Below are 19,077 nucleotides of genomic sequence, written 5' to 3'. Positions count from 1 at the left end.
ATCAGGAGAGTGCCCGGGTTATTCACCGGGAGCATAGCCCTTCTGACAATCTCGGTATTGCTGAAGGCTGCAGAGTTGGGGAGCCTTGATATTCTCCGGAAGGTTCTTGATGGGTTCGGGTAGGCAGTGTTTCCCGGGAGAAGTCTGGGCTGTGTGGAGAGGGGGCGAGGGCCCTGAGCTGATGATGAGCCTTACCAACCTGACTGTGCCAGGATCACCCGAACCCTCTCTGCTGCATTTCAATCTTAATCTGTAAAACATAATAATGACCTCATCAGCACAGATCCCCAACACCTCTGACTCATCTCCTCCACATGGATGACATCGAGCTCCTTGCCAAAATAGATACCAATTTGAAAGAACTGGTTCCCCTTTCGAGTCGTCTTCCAAGGATATCGGCAAGACATTTGGACTCGTCAAATGTAATAGTCTTCTCTTGGCACTGTAACTAATGATGGATCGGTCAGGTTATAAGTTGTAGGAGTTATTGAGCATCTAGTGGAAGATCAGGCCCACACCTATCGTGGAATGCAAGTTCGAAACAAGCTCCAGTATGCCCAGATTCAAGATACATTTCGGGCTGAGTTTAAATCTCGTTTAAAGAAAATCTGGAGAAAAACTAAATGCTCGAAACAAGGTCAAAGCCACCAATACTTTGGCTGTGCTAGACTTAAGTCCTCTCCTATTCCTTTGGAGTAGTTGATTGGACAAAACAAGACATCCAGGGTCTTGACCGCATGACCAGAAGGATCATGTCTGATAACAGAGCACACCACCCTCGTTCCACCCTCCACTGCATTTCTATCTTAAAACATACCAATAATAATATGTGCATTTATATTGCGCTAACCCCATTTACGAGGTGAATGGTCATAGCGTTAACAGTCAAAGCAAGACATATCATTACCAAGGATAACCCTATTAAGCTTTAGAAGGTTATAGTCACATGACTTAACCCACCGGGTACCCATTTTCTGCTGGGTGAACAGAGGCAATTGTTTAACAAACTCACTTGCCTAATTGAAACCACATATCACATGTGTTTCGTTGTGGGGCAGAACTGAAGTACTAGAAACTCTCACGAGGCAAGCTGCCGGACACCCATCCGAACACTGTCCGCGCCCATCGTTACTTAAGTTCTGATCGCACGCCACCATAGTAATGGTTTGTTAACTAACTGGTAGCATATATAAATGTCGTCGTAACATATTTGAATACCTTAGTGACGTATTCAGAAGCGTTTCTGAGTGTCTTAGTAGTATCCCTGAATGTCTTTATGTCTTTGTAGCAATAAATAAATAAATAAATAAATAAATAAATAAATAAATAAATAAATAAATAAATAAATAAATAAATAAATAAATAAATAAATAGATAAATAAATAAATAAATAAATAAATAAATAAATAAATAAATAAATAAATATTATTCCTTCGGCTTACCTGTGTATATCGTCAAGGATGTGTTCAGTAAAAAACGATGCATTGCATTCGCCTGTATTGACAGGTTTTTCAGGACAACCCTGCAAGGAATTGTGGACAATCAAGGAGCAATCCTTGTGTTCCCTAAGACAGGCGTCCTTGTGTTCCCGGAACCTGTCGCCCTTGTGTTAAAGAAGCCTGTCGTCCTTGTGTTCCCTAAGACAGGCGTCCTTGTGTTCCCAGAGCCTGCCGTCCTTGTGTTCCCGGAGCCTGCCGTCCTTGTGTTCCCGGAGCCTGTCGTCCTTGTGTTCCCGGAGCCTGTCGTCCTTGTGTTCCCGGAGCCTGTCGTCCTTGTGTTAAAGAAGCCTATCGTCCTTGTGTTAAAGAAGCCTATCGTCCTTGTGTTAAAGAGGCCTATCGTCCTTGTGTTCCCAGATCCTGTCGTCCTTGTGTTCCTGGGGCCTGTCGTAACCTGACTTACTATCGGAAAGAACGGTTCAATTCATGGTTTATGTACCATTTGATCATTGGCACTAAAGTTCCCGCCTATCGATTGTCAACAATTACAGAGAATACTTCTTTGCATTCGCGATCGATTTCCCGAAAACCGACACTCTGTCTACACGCAATCCCTTGTGATATTTCCGTCTCGCTAATTTCCTTTCGTCAGTTTAATGTTACTTTAAGTCTTGTCAATAGTTTAATTAAATAGAAATATTTTTTTCACACATTTCTATACAACTGTTCAAGTTTATTGCCGGGTGTGATTGATACGCCTTACTGCATCATTAAAATGTAATTACACTTTCATTGTAACAATACTCATTCATTGCATCTCAATGCTATTTACTCCCTTGAAATATACTTAATTGCCTGGTGCCTGCCTGGCCTAATGGATACAGCTTCATTGAGAGCGAAAACTCGATGGTTCGAACCCCAAATGCGTCATACGAAAATTTATTAAAATATGATGCTTGTTGTCACCTTGCCTGGAGGTCCGTATTAAGGGGACTAGACAATGACGGTCAGCATGGAGTTATGCGTCAGTGTGGAATGATATGAGTTTATTCTGAGGTTATTTTAGCAATATCCGAGCAATATCACGGCGAAGGGCGCCGGAATTGGGCTTCACACATCGAACCTGGTTGGGAAATCGAACCGGGTCTTCAGAGTGAAGAGCGAACGCTTCACCCACTTGCCTGCCGTACTGTCAGTTCATCCATGTGAAAAAGTCGTATGGTATGTTAAATGGCTGGCACTGTAAAACCGGCATTCGCCCAAACGTGTATAACGCACGTGCATATCATGTATACTTATTCGTGTACGCACGCTTTGTGTAAGTGCAGTGACATTGAACGCGGCGCTCGGCTTAATTAACCGCAAGGATCCGGGTTAGAATTGGCCTTCAATAACCCATGGTGGTCATAAGACGCGACTAACGGGATCGTTGGCTCGATGGCTTGGTTGACACATGTCAACATGTACATTGTACCCCTACTGCGTAGGTCGGTGCTCATGCTGTTGATCACTGGATTGTCTCGATTATTTACAGACCGCCGCCATACAGATAAAATATTTCTGAACGCGGTGTAAAACACTAAACTAAACCAACCTGCTTACGTATCTTTTGTAACTTGAATGTAAATTACCGTTTCCTTGAGTGTTTAAGTCATTGTTTTGTAAGTAGATACATATTTTGCTTTTAAGTTCAAACATTGCGATTCCGCATTCAGTTGGACACTTGCTACCAAGCAAACAGATGCTCAGGGTCCTTTTTATATCATTAGTACTCGATCACTGTCCACAAAGAATTAATTTATATTCATTATTTGATGAGCATTTGCCACTGACGTAAGGCTGTGTTGTCTGTAATGTACACAGCGTTACTGGACGCATTGTTTTCTAAAAAATGTGGTGCTCGCTAAAGTACGGAGTGGAAAAGATTGACACAAACGAAACTTGCACATGTGAAAAGCAATATCAAGTCTATGAATGACATTTACAATTGAAAATATATGTCAGTTTCTTTATTTTAGGAACACGTTTCGGTGTATATTCATACAACTTCATCCGTTGAATGAGAGCTGGGATGCAGAGAGCTTCAGAACTGACATGTGAGGACCACAAAATTGATCAGATAACAGAGATGGACACTTGCCAGGGGAAGCCAGCGATTCATTTGTGCTGACGGGTAATGACACTGGACAAATGGAAGCCAAAAATAAATTAGTACTGATAGCTAATAAACATTGATTGTTAAGGGAGTAAGAGTACATCCCGAAATCCCGATTTGTTACCCATGATATAGAGTTGGAATACTATTAGTTCCGTGTTGGAGAGGAAACGCACATAGCGACGCCCAGTGCTGTTGCGAGTTTTCCACTTGTAACCAGTAACTTCACAAGAAATGTATAAACAAGACTTTCTTCAACAAAAATACGTGGGTGAGGTTTTGCGACGTTTTCGTCAATATTCCAGTAGTATCACAGCGAGGGGCACATTATACCCATGTGGGGAATCGAACCCGGGTCTTCGGCAACGAGTGAACGCTTTAACTACTATGCTATCCCACCGCTCCGCACAACCAAAAGTACGATTTCTGATAACTGTACAACGGCAGAGCCATAACCAGTGCTCAAAATGTGGCCAAAGTGAAGATCTGGTGAAGATCCTGGGTAGAACAGATTATCAGCAACGCTATGCGTGTCGTAAGAGGCAACCAACTGGATCGGGTGGTCAGACTCGCTGACCTGGTAGACACGTGTCATCTGTTCCTAAATGCACATCGATGCTCATGTTGTTGATCACTTGATTGTATGGTCCAGACTCAATTATTTACAGACTGCCGCCATATGGCTGGGATATTGCTGAGTGCGGCGTAAACCTAAACTCACTCACTCACTTGTCTTCATTCAGGCGGAGTGCCGTGTTCACACAAAGGGTTTTTTCGCGCTTGCAGTCGATTTGCTCGTCACTCAACTCATGAGGGTTCACATCTGGTTAATTTACCGTCAGCTCAAGGTTCAACATTATCACACAATCAAACATCAACAGCGCTGATGGACGTTCACTCTTGTTATCACAGTAGCTCGCCAGAGTCAGAGTGACTTCCAGTCAGAATTAACACATTACCATGTATTGGGTACGAGTTTGGTTGACACATGTTTTCACTATTTGTTAAAACATGTAATGGCTGCCTTATCAATGTAAACCCGATTCACTTACAGTCTGTGTTTTACAAGCATGATGTCAAACTGAACTGACATTAGCTCAGTAATTCGTCCTCAGTCAACTGCTTTTTCAGTCTTTTCAGTGTTAGTAATCCCAGCTCTTCAATATGTCTACAGTTAAACTCTCATGCCCCAACAGGTCAACTATAAATGGGTGACATTTTTGCAGCACTATGTCATGTTAATTTGTCATAAATTCTCCTTCAGCCATACACCTTCAGCGATATAGCCTAGTCTCTTTTAACGATTTGTCCAGTTTCAGAGATACATCCTCCTTCAGCTATATGTTCTCTTTTAATGACATATCCGCTTTCAGTGATATATCCTTCTTCAGGTAATAATAATTCATAAATTTCTATAGTGCATCCTATGCTCCGCGGGCTAAGCAAGAGAGGGCCTAGGAGAAGACAATAGTCTTTGGTTGTGACATGAAAGATTCAAGTGAAGAGGCAGATTTCAGGCTTTCGGGTAGACAGTTCCATTTTTCTGCAGCTGCATGTTTGAATGGTTCTCTCGCCAAACGTTGAAGCCTGAAATAGTTTTTGTCTTTGAGATCTCAGAGGAGATCGATAGATGTTATGTAGTATAGTGGGGTATGGTAAAGCAAATTTGTGGGCATACAAAAGGATCATATAGTCAATGTGGAAAATGAAACCGGTAACCCTCTTTCAGGTCAAAGGTCACCGACATATCTTTGATCAATAATAATAAAGTACTAGATTCGATCTGTATGATCACTAGTATGTAAAGACAACAGTCCACTGGTGTGCCGCATGTAATTAGCTCCCAAAGAGGAACGTGTGTTAAACAGCAGAACGTCACTGGTGAAAGTTTTTAGGGGTTAAGTATCATGAATATTTTGAGGGATATCTTCATGACATTGATTTCACTGTCAAGTATATCGCATACCACGTCTATGTTGCCTTATTTGTTTTGTTGAGTATACATGTATTTCCGAAGTGACCCCAAGTATTGATCATTGTGGCTCTATTCTTACTATCTTGTCAAACATCAGGGATGACAGAGGCCCAAATAAGGTTCACAGCAACAAAACGAACGACAACTGTACGCTCGAGAACAGTTATTTTCGACCGTTTCACTTAAAGGTTTAATACGTATGGGAAGTCGGAAAAGCAGAGGGATTGGGACCTTCGTTGTGTCGCTGCTTCACCGCACAACAAAATCTCTCTATGCTGCGCAGGTCAGGAAGTTACCCATGGACGGTATCTCTACTGCGCAATGACCTTTGTACCTCGGAAATAGTGCCCATTACCCTAAGGAAATCTGTGGATACCCTAACCTTGATTGCTCCGGAAGATAGCTACTGTGTTGAATCTGGGGGCTTGAGATGTGATCCATGGACAAATAGGTGAATCTTAGTAATTAAGTAGGCAAAGACTTGTGATGATGATGATACTGCCCGTCCACTCCGATCAATACTGCTTGACCATTTAGGTCAGTCGTGACCGGCAGTTGTACCTCTCTAGACGTGCCATAATGTATGTCTTACATCTAGCATACAAGTATCTTCTTTGCCATTTTGTTGTGCGGTATCAAACAATAAACTAAGGTCCAGAAGGTATTTGAATCTTCAATAACCTAAAACCGCAGTCTTCTCTGATTCCGCGATGTCTACGTATTGTGCGCCCTTTGGCTGTATGTGTCTCCAGATCATGTTTCCCTTAAAGGTACGATGAGGTCATCCTGTGTTCCACCGACTTTATCATGTGTTCATCACATATTTAACCGACTGTGGTGTGTTCATCCGGTATTCTACCGACTGTGTGATGCATTTCCCCCATGTCCCACTGCCTTGACCCTGTGACTCACTGACAACATGATCTGTTCATGTGTTCCATCTAGTGTATGTTGTGTTCATCCTGTAATCCAGCGACTTTATCATATGTTCATCATGTTTTCCTTCAATTTTATGTTAAGTTCAAGTGTTCCACTAACTGCATGATGCGTTCATCTTCTGTTCCACCGACTTTATCATGTGTTCATGTATTCCATCCGCTGTATGTTGTGTTCACCATGTGTTCCGCAGACTTTATCATGTGTTTATCCTGTGCTCCACTGACTTTATCATGTGTTCGACTGTATGTATGGTGTTCAGCATGTGTTCCACTGACTGTATGATATATTAATTCTGAGTGTCACCGACTGCGTGTTGTATTCATCCTGTATTCCACCAACTGCACAATGTGTTCATCTTGTGTTTGACTTACTGAATGGTGTTTTCCTCTCCTGAGTCACCCGAAAAGATAGTGCCATTACCCCGAACCTCAACCCACTCAAGCGCCCCACAATCCAATACAGTACAATACTTTCACCCTGTTGACGCTGACAATTTAAGAACACTCTATGTTGTCCTTCACTCCCATGTCATGTCTTCACACTCTACTGCCCACTAGCGTCTTTTTGCCTAATGCTTGCCTCAACTGCAGTGCGTTTACCAATGATAGTCTTGACTACGGCAGTGGTGGTCAAGGAAACCGCGAGTGGACCTTGACACCACCACACATGCATGCCCATCTCTACGGAGAAGTCATCAGCATCATCAAACCACACAGCATCCCGCTCTCACTTCCAGAATCGTAATGCTGGTGCCATTCTCTTGGATTATCCAACCAGAGCGTGATTGCCATATACGGTTACGTGCAGAAAATAAGGACGGAGCGGCCCCACAGTGGAATCAAGACAATTACCTCAGCCTGATGTAATTATTGAAATACACGTATGGAGGCTGGTTAAGATGGGAATTATAAACAACACTGTCACGTAAAATTATCATCAATAACTGATTTGATTTAGTGCGTGTTTTTCACCTTAAACCTAATTCCCTTCTTACGAAATAAGTTGTTTTCAGATATCGATTCTGTCTTCATGACCATGACCATGATGACATTTCTATGCACCGTTACATAAGTATCCTTCGGTTGTTGCACAAGAGTGAGTGAGTGAGTGCATGAGTAAGCGAGTGTGTTTAATTTTACGCCGCATTCAGCAATATTCCAGGCATATGGCGGCGATCGGTAACTAATCAAGTCTAGACCTGACAATCTAGTGGTCAACCTCATGAGTATCGATTTACGCACATAAGATACGATATGTGTCAACCAAGACAGACAGCCCGATCACCCGGGTCTAGATTTCCGAAGGTCTCGTAGCGCTAGGATAGCCGTAGGTGCCATACATTAACATCAACTTACGACTATCTTAGCGCTAAGAAAGCTTCGATAATCTAGGCCCAGCGTCACGTCAGTTGCCTCCTACGACAAGCATGGATTACTGAAGACTGATTCTAACCCGGATCTTCGCGTGTCGTCTTACAAGAGATAAAGACCAGTAAAATTTAAAATCGCATATTTCACATAGATACTGGTCCTTGTAAAACCCATATTTTAATCAGTTATTAAATTATTAAAGGTAAAAGTGATTCCCTCGTTATGGGAGGTTTTGGTTTGAATTTCCCATGGGTACAACATGTAAAACATAGTTCTGGGATCCCTTGTCGTAATATTGCAGGAATATATCTAAAAGCGGAACAAAACCATACTCACTTAATTCAACTTAAGCATTGTGCGGTTTGGGTTCATACGTGTACAGTAATTTCCATAATTCAATCTCACGAAAGATAATATTCATATCTTTTTGACCCGAATAATAGTAGTCACTGTCCATCTATCGTAGACGAACTGTATTCTATGAAATTGTATTGGCGTGTTACAGTTTCACTGTCACTGGATGGCCTTAAGGTTAACTCACACAGAACTGATCGAGGTTCTGATTATTGGCACCGTTGCATAATCGAAAATTCCTTGGATCATGAGGGATATGGAGAACGGTGTTAGGTTCAATAAACCCATTACACACGAATTTATGAATTCGTGAATGGTTTATCCATCGGGGGATTAACTGGCGTGACCTGCACGCCAATATGACGATGTGCCCCATTCTAACTTGAGATTAGTGGTTCTGATATGAGTACTGTCATGGCGAATATTCCCTATACCTTCTTGTGAATCGTGGAAGCAGACTTAGTTTTGGTCCAAATTTTGGTACCGTATTACCAAAACGATTGTAGGAGCGAGGGTGAGTGAGGTTAGTTTTACGCACGTCGTAATATAACGATATGGTGTAGGTCTGTAAATAATAGAGTCTGGACCAGACAATCTGGTGATCAACAGCATGAGCATCGATCTGAGCAATAGGAATACGATGACATGTGTCAACTAAGTCAGCGAGCCTGACCGCTCGATCCCGTTAGTCGCCATTTACGACAGCAATGGGTTATTGAAGATCTATTCTAACCCGTCATGACACAACCGTTCTTCGACGCCATCTTCACTCTTATCGTAAGGTTTGAATTAGTTGCCGCAATGATAAGTATAACCCATACCGTCATGGATTCCGTAAGTTCTAAATGGTAGCTAGGCTGGTGAATACAAAAAATACTGCTTCTGGATTCGTGGAACCGCGTGCTAACATGGGATTCAAAGATCCCAAACCAAGTGCCGACCTAACAGCTTTGACCGATGTTATCAGTGGGTTCGTCAACCAGAACTCGTCGCCGATATGACAAGTATGACACACGCCATCATGGGATTCAAAGATCCCAAACCAAGTGCCGACCTAACAGCTTTGACCGATGTTATCAGTGGGTTCGTCAACCAGAACTCGTCGCCGATATGACAAGTATGACACACGCCATCATGGGATTCAAAGATCCCAAACCAAGTGCCGACCTAACAGCTTTGACCGATGTTATCAGTGGGTTCGTCAACCAGAACTCGTCGCCGATATGACAAGTATGACACACGCCATCATGGGATTCAAAGATCCCAAACCAAGTGCCGACCTAACAGCTTTGACCGATGTTAACAGTGGGTTCGTCAACCAGAACTCGTCGCCGATATGACAAGTATGACACACGCCATCATGGGATTCAAAGATCCCAAACCAAGTGCCGACCTAACAGCTTTGACCGATGTTATCAGTGGGTTCGTCAACCAGAACTCGTCGCCGATATGACAAGTATGACACACGCCATCATGGGATTCGTAACCAAATCGCCCGTCAACGATGTCATCATGGGATTCGCAACCAGACCCCCCACCCCCCCCCCCCCCCCCCACCCCCAATACTGTACGTATAGGTCAACGAAAGTCGCCAAAGTTACAATCCATTTATATATGCCAGGATGCCAAAAGTTTACTCGCTGTTAGTTCTGAAGAGCGGGCTAACTCTCAAACAGCCTGTCAAAACTCTGGCAGTGATAACGGAACCAAACCCATCATCTGCATCGATTCCACGGACTTTTGATGCTGAATGCATACAAGTGCATACTTTCAAAACCATATAATTCGCTTTAGAAACCACTTTGAGATGTCATTCCTTCTAATCTTTGTTTCCTAGCAGTGAATGAGGTTATGTGTTCAAACAAAATAATATTCAAGCTGATAACCCATCGAAAAGATATCTAATATTGTGAGCATTCTGGCAAATATTAGAACCACATGTATGACGTGGCATATAAATCGATTCGACTGATATTTGGCAATGGACCCAGAGTGAGTGACTAGGGTTTTTCGCCGCTTTTATATAAAACTAATATGCCAGGCAGGGGACACAAGAAACGGAAAATAAACGTTAGAAAGCATGCAATTTATAAATACATCATGTGACTCTGAGGGATCCTAGAGTGAAAAAAAACGTACTCACGTGTTATATCGTTCTGTATCCATACCACGTGTCCGTTCATTTAGGTATGACAATCCTTTAAACACCACTTCCGGTCACAGCACCGACGCGTGTGCAATGTCCACTCAGAGTCCGGCAGAAGGGGAGAGAAATATGGATCTGGCCGTACCCCTAGGCCATGGGACATGTCCAGTTCGCCACCATAGTTCCACTTCTTACACCTCGTGCTGAACCTCCCAGCGAAGGTCTAACACCTCAACTGATATTCATCGGCGACTAACGTCTTCCGAATATATCGGGCCATGCCCTAGGGTCCTCTCTGGAAATTATTTTAGAGTTCCGAACGGTATCTGTAATGCCTTACTTAATGTGCATCAAGGAAAGCTAAAAGCAGGGAGGAGATTCTGTGCGCGGCTGTAACAACGTCCTGGCGATTCTCGCCGCCGGTAGCCAGTCAGCACAGTCCCTGCCAATATACTAGCGGTTAATATATGGTCCCAAATTTCCATCTCTTGAAAGCTTGAGTTGATAGATTTATATAATTCTGATGCATATTCATAACCGTGGAGGAAGGATGATCTTTTGATAAGTATTTTTCGTATTTAATCACAGATTGTGTTATTTTATTAGATTGACCAGTTGTGTTATTTACGATAATAAAAGGAATATTCGCGTCTTTATTGCTTACAAGGTAGACTGAGAACAGATCTAAGTTAACTTATCAGAAGGGCAAACCCGTTAGATGGGTAAGTTGAAACACAATGAACAAACGTTCACCACAAACAACAGTTTGATCGCGTGCGAGTGCCATCTTAGACATTGTGGGGGCGATGTGGGCTGTTTAATGCTGGAAAATGTCATGTTGCATGAAATGTCACCGTTGAGGTCTGTTAAAGATAAAGGCCCCGTCTCAAATGTGGTCAAAGTGCTACTCCAGTAAGTTAACGTGACCTGATGACAGTCGTACGTTAAGACAGATTTCTAGATCTTAGCGCTAGCTATAAGACTGTCGTAAGTTAATGTTAATGTATGGCACTTACGGCTACCTTAGCGCTAAAAGAGCTTCGAAAATCTAGGCCTTTGGCCTCGTGGCGCGAAGGTGATCGTAACTCCCATACTTTAACATGGACTTACGATTGACGCAGCGCTACGAAAGCTCTCAGCAACGGGCCTCTGGGCATTACCAGCAATACAAGAGCCTTGAGCATGCCTTGAGCATGTCGTGGATTTGTGCGCTATGTAAATATCCTGTATCCTATCCTATATCATTACACGTGTTGCATACATGATAAATAATTTCATGAGCACGATGTCATAGATTAGATAACTATGAATTAGGGAACACGTGGTTAAGGACTAATATTCCCTTTTGATAAAGGACAAAGGTTTAAACATATTTATTTGGTTTGGTCAACAAACTCAAGAGAACCCCAATGCACACACACACACACACACACACACACACACACACACACACACACACACACACACACACATACATACATACATATGGAAGAGTATCCTAAGGGAAAGATGATATCTAATGAAAACTGATGTTGCACCATGTAGTCAGAAAATTAGAATCATGATGGTTTTATACATTTATGTCCTCTGTAGTATGGGTTTATAGCACTAAGGCTTCTTATAATTATAGGTTGTAGTATATGGTTTGCTCAGCTAAATCGCCTAGTTTCAATTAAAATAGACGGACTGGTAACATTAGCTCTGGGACTTAAGGCAGGTTTGAATTCATTGACATCTCTAAGAGATTTAATATTTTGCAATAAAGCGTTCTATATACTTGCTGTTGATTTGGTTGCTTGGGTGTCCATTGTTTCAAGCCCAATGCTAAGTGTCATATCTGAACTGAAAATCCTGGCTTTTCTGGAATTTTCTCTATAGAAATGCGTAACTTATTATTATAACTTATAACTTATTATAGTGTGGACCAGACAATCATGTGAGAGAAATATACAGCCAGGGACGAGGATACGGATTAGGATTTGTTTTTAGCAACCCATGATTTTCTCTAAGATTAGTGTAACGGGAACGTAGGCTAGTGGTCCCTGATTTGATTGACACGCGTCATCGTATCCCAGTTGCGTAGACCGATGCTCGTGATGTCAATCACTGGATATTCTGGTCCAGATTCGACTATTAGCAAACCGCTTCCATTTCACCGTGGCTGACCACTCGACGTCTTTAGTCACCTCTTATTTAAAAATGTTGCATTTCATTTGACCTGATAGGGTGAATACGAGGATATCACGAGGTCACTTAAACACATTGTTTATAGAATATTTCACTGTTACCATGTGCAGTTCACTTCCTGCATTGGACGGTTTGGCTTTGGGCAGGAAAGACAATAATCACTGGTTATTTTTATATTTGTGGTTTCATAAGCGACGTATGTAGGATAAGGTCGGATATACTAGAATATTGAACATTGGTAATTTCCCTCCATGCAGAAGGGCCGTTGGGACACCACTTTTGGTTAACATTCAACATTTGGGCTAAAACCTGGGTTCTATGCTCCAAATGGGTTCATCGCTTGCTGTGTCCTCCGAATGCTAGAACATTATCATCATACAAAATACAGTAGCTACGCCTGTACTCTGTACTTGTTAGTGCGTGAGTGTGGTGTTACGCTGCTTCTAGCGATATTCCAACAATATCACGGCGAGGGGCACCACAAAGGGCAGCACACACTGTACCCATGTGGGGAATCGAACCCGGGTCTTCGGCGTGACGAGCGGACGTTTTATCCATCAGACTACCCCCGCCGCCAGCTATACATGAAAGGAACTAATACACTCATCACACATGAGCTTGTAACGTGAGTGGGTTTAGTTTTACGCCGCACTCAGCAATATTTTCATACTATATTGGCATCATTGTATATACTGTTACTGACAGGGTCGTACCTTTTGACATAGAGCTAAGATCCCGTCAGTATCTTGACGCCAGTGCCTTTTGTGTCTCGCGGTTTATCCCATTACAACATACAGCAAAATGGCGCCTGAAGATTATGCCAAGCCGGATCTGAGGCGTACGTGACTGAGTCTCCTGTAGATGTTGTTTGCCTCATGTTTCTAGTAATAACTAGTTAATTATTCAATTCCTCACTGGCGGGCATTAAGCCCGTGTAAAGCTCATACAAACCTGTCACGTGTTCGTCTGGCACAGGTGTCGTCTGCCAGACAACGAACTGAATTTGCAAACGGAGAAGCTGCATCCGAGAAAGTTGTGACTGCGTCGTTTTTCTAGTGGCTATGCAATATGTAAAGGGCTGTCGGAGTTGACGCATCACAGTTCGGCATCTTGCCACGTTCAATGAACGGGGGACGACAGAGGTTAAGTATGAGGATCCCGCCTGTCAGACCTAACTGTATTGCTGAAAGGGGGATGTTCAGCAACCTTGGATTTGGCTCGCCTCCTAACATGGCAGGTGATTTATTGACATTGAGTTATGCATGCTTCTCAAGTAGTATAAATCTAAGGAATGCCAATATTCGTAATAGTCACATGACTAGTGGGTATGCACCAGTGATGGATCTTTTTCTCATGTATTCTTACTAACAAGTGAATGAGGTTTTACGCCGCCTTTAATAATTTTCCAACAATATCACGGCAAGGGACACTAGAAAGGGGCATAAGAAATTTTAACCATCTAGGGAATCGAACCCGAATCTTCGCCGTGATGACCGAACGCTTTAACCGCTAGACTACCCCACCACCTTTCTGATAAACAAAACGTGCCGTTCATAAACATATTAGAGCTATATGTTGGTTATGACAAGACTAACTGACTGAGTTTAGTTTTAAGCCTCACTCAGGAATATTCCAGCTTCATGGCGGCGGTCTGTAAATAATCGAGTCTGGACTAGACAGACCAGTGATCAACAGCATGAACATCGATCTGCGCAATTTGGAACCGATGACTCTACCCCTAAAGGACAGCCCGTGTCTTTATTCGGGTGAGTGAGTTTGGTTTCCCGTCGCTTTTAGCAATATTCCAGCAAATTCACAGCAGGTGACACCAGAAATGGGCATCACACATTGTACCCAAGTGGGGAATCGAACGCTTTAACCTCTGGGCTAACCTAACGCCCCGCCTCCATTCTAAGACTGAAAAACGATGCCTTCATCTGATTATGCTGTAATGATCATGTTTGTAATGTCTCCCTGTCAACAGCATCCCACAGGACAGGTATATATGCTTCACATATATTACCAAGATTGAAATAGATACAAACACGACGAACAAACCCAAGAGGGCCTACCCAATGCGTTGATAGCTGAAGTCGTTCCTTGGCGTTCGCTACAATGGCGTGTGTAGTAGATCCGCTAGGATTTGTAATCATCTGTGTGACTGAACTAATGCAATGAAGGAAGCATGTGGATTAATGGGATATCCCGGAGACTGCAAAGCAAACACACTCTGTCGCTCCCATGCCTGGAACATCATTCTAACTTGTCTTCAGGGGCCAAAACAAATACGTCCTATCTGAATGAAGTGGAAACGGACCGTACTGATCTGTGGCAAAACTGGGAGTGTGTCTATAAACTCCCGCTCCCAAGCTGACAAGGATCTCTAGTCACTGACCTATGGGAACTGTATGTGCGTTATGTTTGTGATGAACAAACTCTCATCTCAAACAATTTGGTACTATCAACTGAGGTGTATGTACAGTATGGTTCAAAATTATTGAGAATAGCTAAAGCATTTCATATTATTAAACGAGAACAAATCAGATAAAAGAGAATGTATTGTGAAAGTGAACTGACCTTTTCATGTTGTGTAGGTAACAATTTAATATTTTATCAAGTCTCCTTGAGCTTCACGGCACAGTCTAAGACGGGTAGGCATACTTCCTGTCAGAGAGGTTAGTGTCTCGTGAGTTATGCTGTCCCAGTATCGGACCACTTCTCTCTTCATGTCTTCAATTTTTGTCAACCCCTTTTGATTCACACTTTCCTTCATCATCCCCCAAATGTTCTCAATGGGATTTAAGTCAGGACTATATGCAGGAAATGGTAATGCAGTCACATTTTTCTCCTGAAACCACTGCCTGGCATGTTTTGCGGTGTGTTTAGGATCATTATCTTGCTGCAAAATCCAGTCATTTTCATAAAACACATGTGCACTTGGAAGGAGAAAATTATCTAATATGTTAGTGTAGCGTTGACTTGTCATATTTCCCTCAAACACACACTGCGGGGTCGTTCCTAATAAGGATATCCCTCCCCATACATGAAACTTTGGGCTGTATTTAGGTCGTCGATACAACGGTGCTGACGCAGACTTTGTCCATATTTTCACATTATTGGGATATACCCATATTGAGCTTTCATCAGTAAAAATCACATTTTCCCAGTCAAATTTTTCATGTGCCAAACACCACTCAAGCCGCCTGTCTTTATGTTCTTGTTTCATGAGAGGAGATGGAATTCCAGTCTTTTTCTCCCATCCAAGATCAATCAAATTTCTTCTAACTGTAGATTTTGATACAACTGTTGATCCCCTTTCTATCATTTCATACCTGATGTTGGAGATGCTTGCCCTTTGCTTTTTAGACGCTAAAATTCTCAGCCGGACGCGATCTGAGAAGTCCAATTTTCTGGGTCTCCCTGCTCCTTTCTGGTGCCCCAAATCCTTTCCCTCTTTAAAATTCTTCCTAATCCTATACACAGTAGAAAGAGGAGTTCCTGTTCTCTCTGCCAATGTATTTACATCATCAATTCCTTGATTACACAACTAAAAAATCAACCTTCTTTTATCTTCAGCAGACATTGTTGACAGTGCTGAGGAAAATGACGTCTGCTACAAATTCAGGGGAGGTAACTCTAATTGTACTATACTCAGTAGGCCAAGATGAGTTACCTCCCTTATACCATTACTTAGTTTTAAGTATCAGTGAATCAGTTGAGGTGTTAGTATAGCTCAAAGTAAGAAGAAAAATTCTCAATAATTATGAACCAGACTATATTTCGTCATAAACACTTGGTGGTGTTTTCAATTCCCCGTCGCTGATGTGAACGTCATAAACGTTAGCTATTTGGCTGGAAGAACAGATTATTGACCCTTTGTCGAGCACAAAGCGGCCCTGTCGGCGTGAGTGGTTCTGATGGTAGGACTGTTGGTAACAAATATTAACAGTACACATGAAACTAATAAAAATGTTGTGAATGTAACGACAGTCAGACAATCCTGAAATCAGTCAGATAATAGTATCAATTCAAAACAGTTTAGGCAATGGCGTTAATGTGAGATTAATGAGACAATGGTGTGTCAGTTTGAAACCAATCAGACAATGGTGTCAATATGAAACTAATCAGACAATGGTGTCAATATGAAACTAATCAGACAAATGAAACTAATCAGACAATGATGACAGTGTTGAACAACTGACAGAATGGTGTCGGTGGCAAACGATCAATGTGAAACAAGTTTGTTCAAAACGTCACCTATACAAAATAAAGAAGTTGTACATCCATAATATTTTCCTCCGGTGAGCGAGCTGTCTCAGGCTAGTGATCCAGCGAGGCTGAGGTGTCGGGATCAAGCCCACCTGTGACCAGGTGTAAAAAAACCCCTGGCGTTAACTTTGTGTGCAGACTCTTTCAGTGGCCTCACAACCCTTAGTGTACAGTACACAATCCTGTATAGAACCCACAAATTCCTTGGTAGCTGACCATACGGTGACCACATAATTATGTGCCAACACCCATGTGCGGGTACAACAACGTGCAACAAACTTGTACCGTGACTATACGTGCTCCCGTCCATCCAGTTGTGAATTGGTACCTCGTTAGAATGAGAAAGCCACAATCACCTCAGTGCGCCAGAGTCAACAAGAGCTGTATACTCCCAAGACAGTTGAGATTGACAATACGATATGACTTTGAGATTGCCATCCAGTGATCGAGGGAAAAGAACCAGTGCCATAAGCGACCACTGGTTGCTTGGATGTGTACACTGTATTAATATCATATCATGAATGAAATAATACTTATTCATCTCCATGACTTCTAGAGTGCCAATCAAAGATGCCAATGGAGAACAACATGAAACAAAATAGGTAATCGTGTCAGTGTAAATGCATTGGAGAACAATGTGAAAGCATGGTTTGGACGTTTTTGGTTAAGTTCAATTTTAAGTACACTTGATTTAGACACTTAAGTACAAACTTGATCGTAAAAGTATCAATCAAGCAAGGAAATAAAGATGTTTATCGATATGGCAGAGATGTCAGTGGCATGACAGGACGATGCCATTCGTGCTTCCTTGTATGGACGAGTTCTTCGCTTTCAATCAATAACTGATCGCGAGTGAGAACGCTAGTTTCCGGCTCACTCAGTCATAATAAACAAACCGTTCCCACAAATTATGTATTGATTGACTGCATTTATTTCACGTCGACCGTCCAGAATATATTTCGTCACTACTTTGATGCATGTGCTTTATTTGTAAACGTTATCACCGATCGTAGTCAGTTTAATTTATAGTTTGTACTGACATGTGCCCATGGAATGCACATGCATTCATTCATTAACCCAGTTTGGCGTCGAGGTAAAAAATCAAATCAAATATTTATTAAAACATTGAAACGTCAGGTAATGCGATAAACTTCAGTGGTGTTTTTTTAATGTCTTTTAAAGTCAGAACATACCAATTCTTAGCATGTTCATAGCATTAACTGTCGTATTAGGTTTGATCATTCATAATTTGTAGCGATATGCGTGTACATGTATATATATCTACAGTCGTGTGGGTAGAACGAGCTGCAGTTGGTGCCTCAACATCGAGACGTACACTTAATACGAAATATCTTGTAAAGTCCCATGAAATGTCTGGTACAGTAAGTACATATAACACTTTGCATAATCCCATTATTTCACAAATCGGTATTAAACCTAATCCATGCAGAGTTGTGCCCCTTGTACAAAGTGACACGTTACTCTACTTGGGCATGCCTCAATTCATATATACTTTTGCTAAGAAAAAAAACTGTACGTACGAGACAAGTAAAATAAGATGTGTCATACATAACAAGCACTCATTTCAACTGAACAGATATATGACTGCTTACTCTGTTAATCCAACTGGTTCCCCTTAGTTCGTCAAATATAAATATAATCACGTTCACCAAACAAATTATCGAAAGAAGCTCTCATAAAATCGCGAAATATTAACTTTTAGTGGCCAGCTCATACGCTATGAAGAGTTACGTCCCTCTAACCGGTGACAGTTCAAATTGACAGCCTATGGAATAAAAATAAGCAGAAAGCCATATTGATAATTGTTACTGTGACGTTCCATTCCAACAAAGTATAAGGCACACAATAATTCTGATTATAATAACTCGGGTTGTGACATAAATCGAAAGTAGTGTACGTTTTAACTGAAAAAGGGAAGCTGTGCGGGTTATCGGAGTGATCGAATACCAGTGACACCGTCCTTGTCACAACACGTGAGAAAAGGAAAACAGTCTGGAAATATTTGAAGTGCTAAATTGTGAACAACTCAAAATGACGAGTGGTCAAGATGGTGGCACTATTCCAAGTGAAATGAAAGAAAAGCTGGCTTCCTTTGATACAGCTCTGACCAATTTAGAGACAGAGTTGAAGCCACTTTTGGCGAAACCGAGAATGGAGTTCTTCGAAAAGGTGGCTCTTAGATCTTTTTATTGTAGATCTAGTAGTAATGACTATGCCGATGG

At 42.0% G+C, this 19,077-nt stretch overlaps 1 protein-coding gene across 1 annotated transcript in view; it reads left to right on the top strand.

Annotated features, from left to right (window-relative positions):
* The first annotated feature begins 18,780 nt into the window (after positions 1-18,780).
* Positions 18,781-19,077, top strand: part of LOC137293716 (nuclear nucleic acid-binding protein C1D-like) — a 3,704-nt gene continuing 3,407 nt past the window's right edge. The window contains exon 1 of the mRNA XM_067824422.1: positions 18,781-19,024. Coding sequence (XP_067680523.1) covers positions 18,887-19,024 — 138 coding nt within the window. The 5' untranslated portion in view covers positions 18,781-18,886. The remainder of the gene's footprint in view (positions 19,025-19,077) is intronic.

This window comes from Haliotis asinina, chromosome 8 (assembly GCF_037392515.1).
Source record: "Haliotis asinina isolate JCU_RB_2024 chromosome 8, JCU_Hal_asi_v2, whole genome shotgun sequence".
NCBI classification, from domain to species: domain Eukaryota; kingdom Metazoa; phylum Mollusca; class Gastropoda; order Lepetellida; family Haliotidae; genus Haliotis; species Haliotis asinina.
This window is presented reverse-complemented; position numbering and strand designations above follow the sequence as displayed.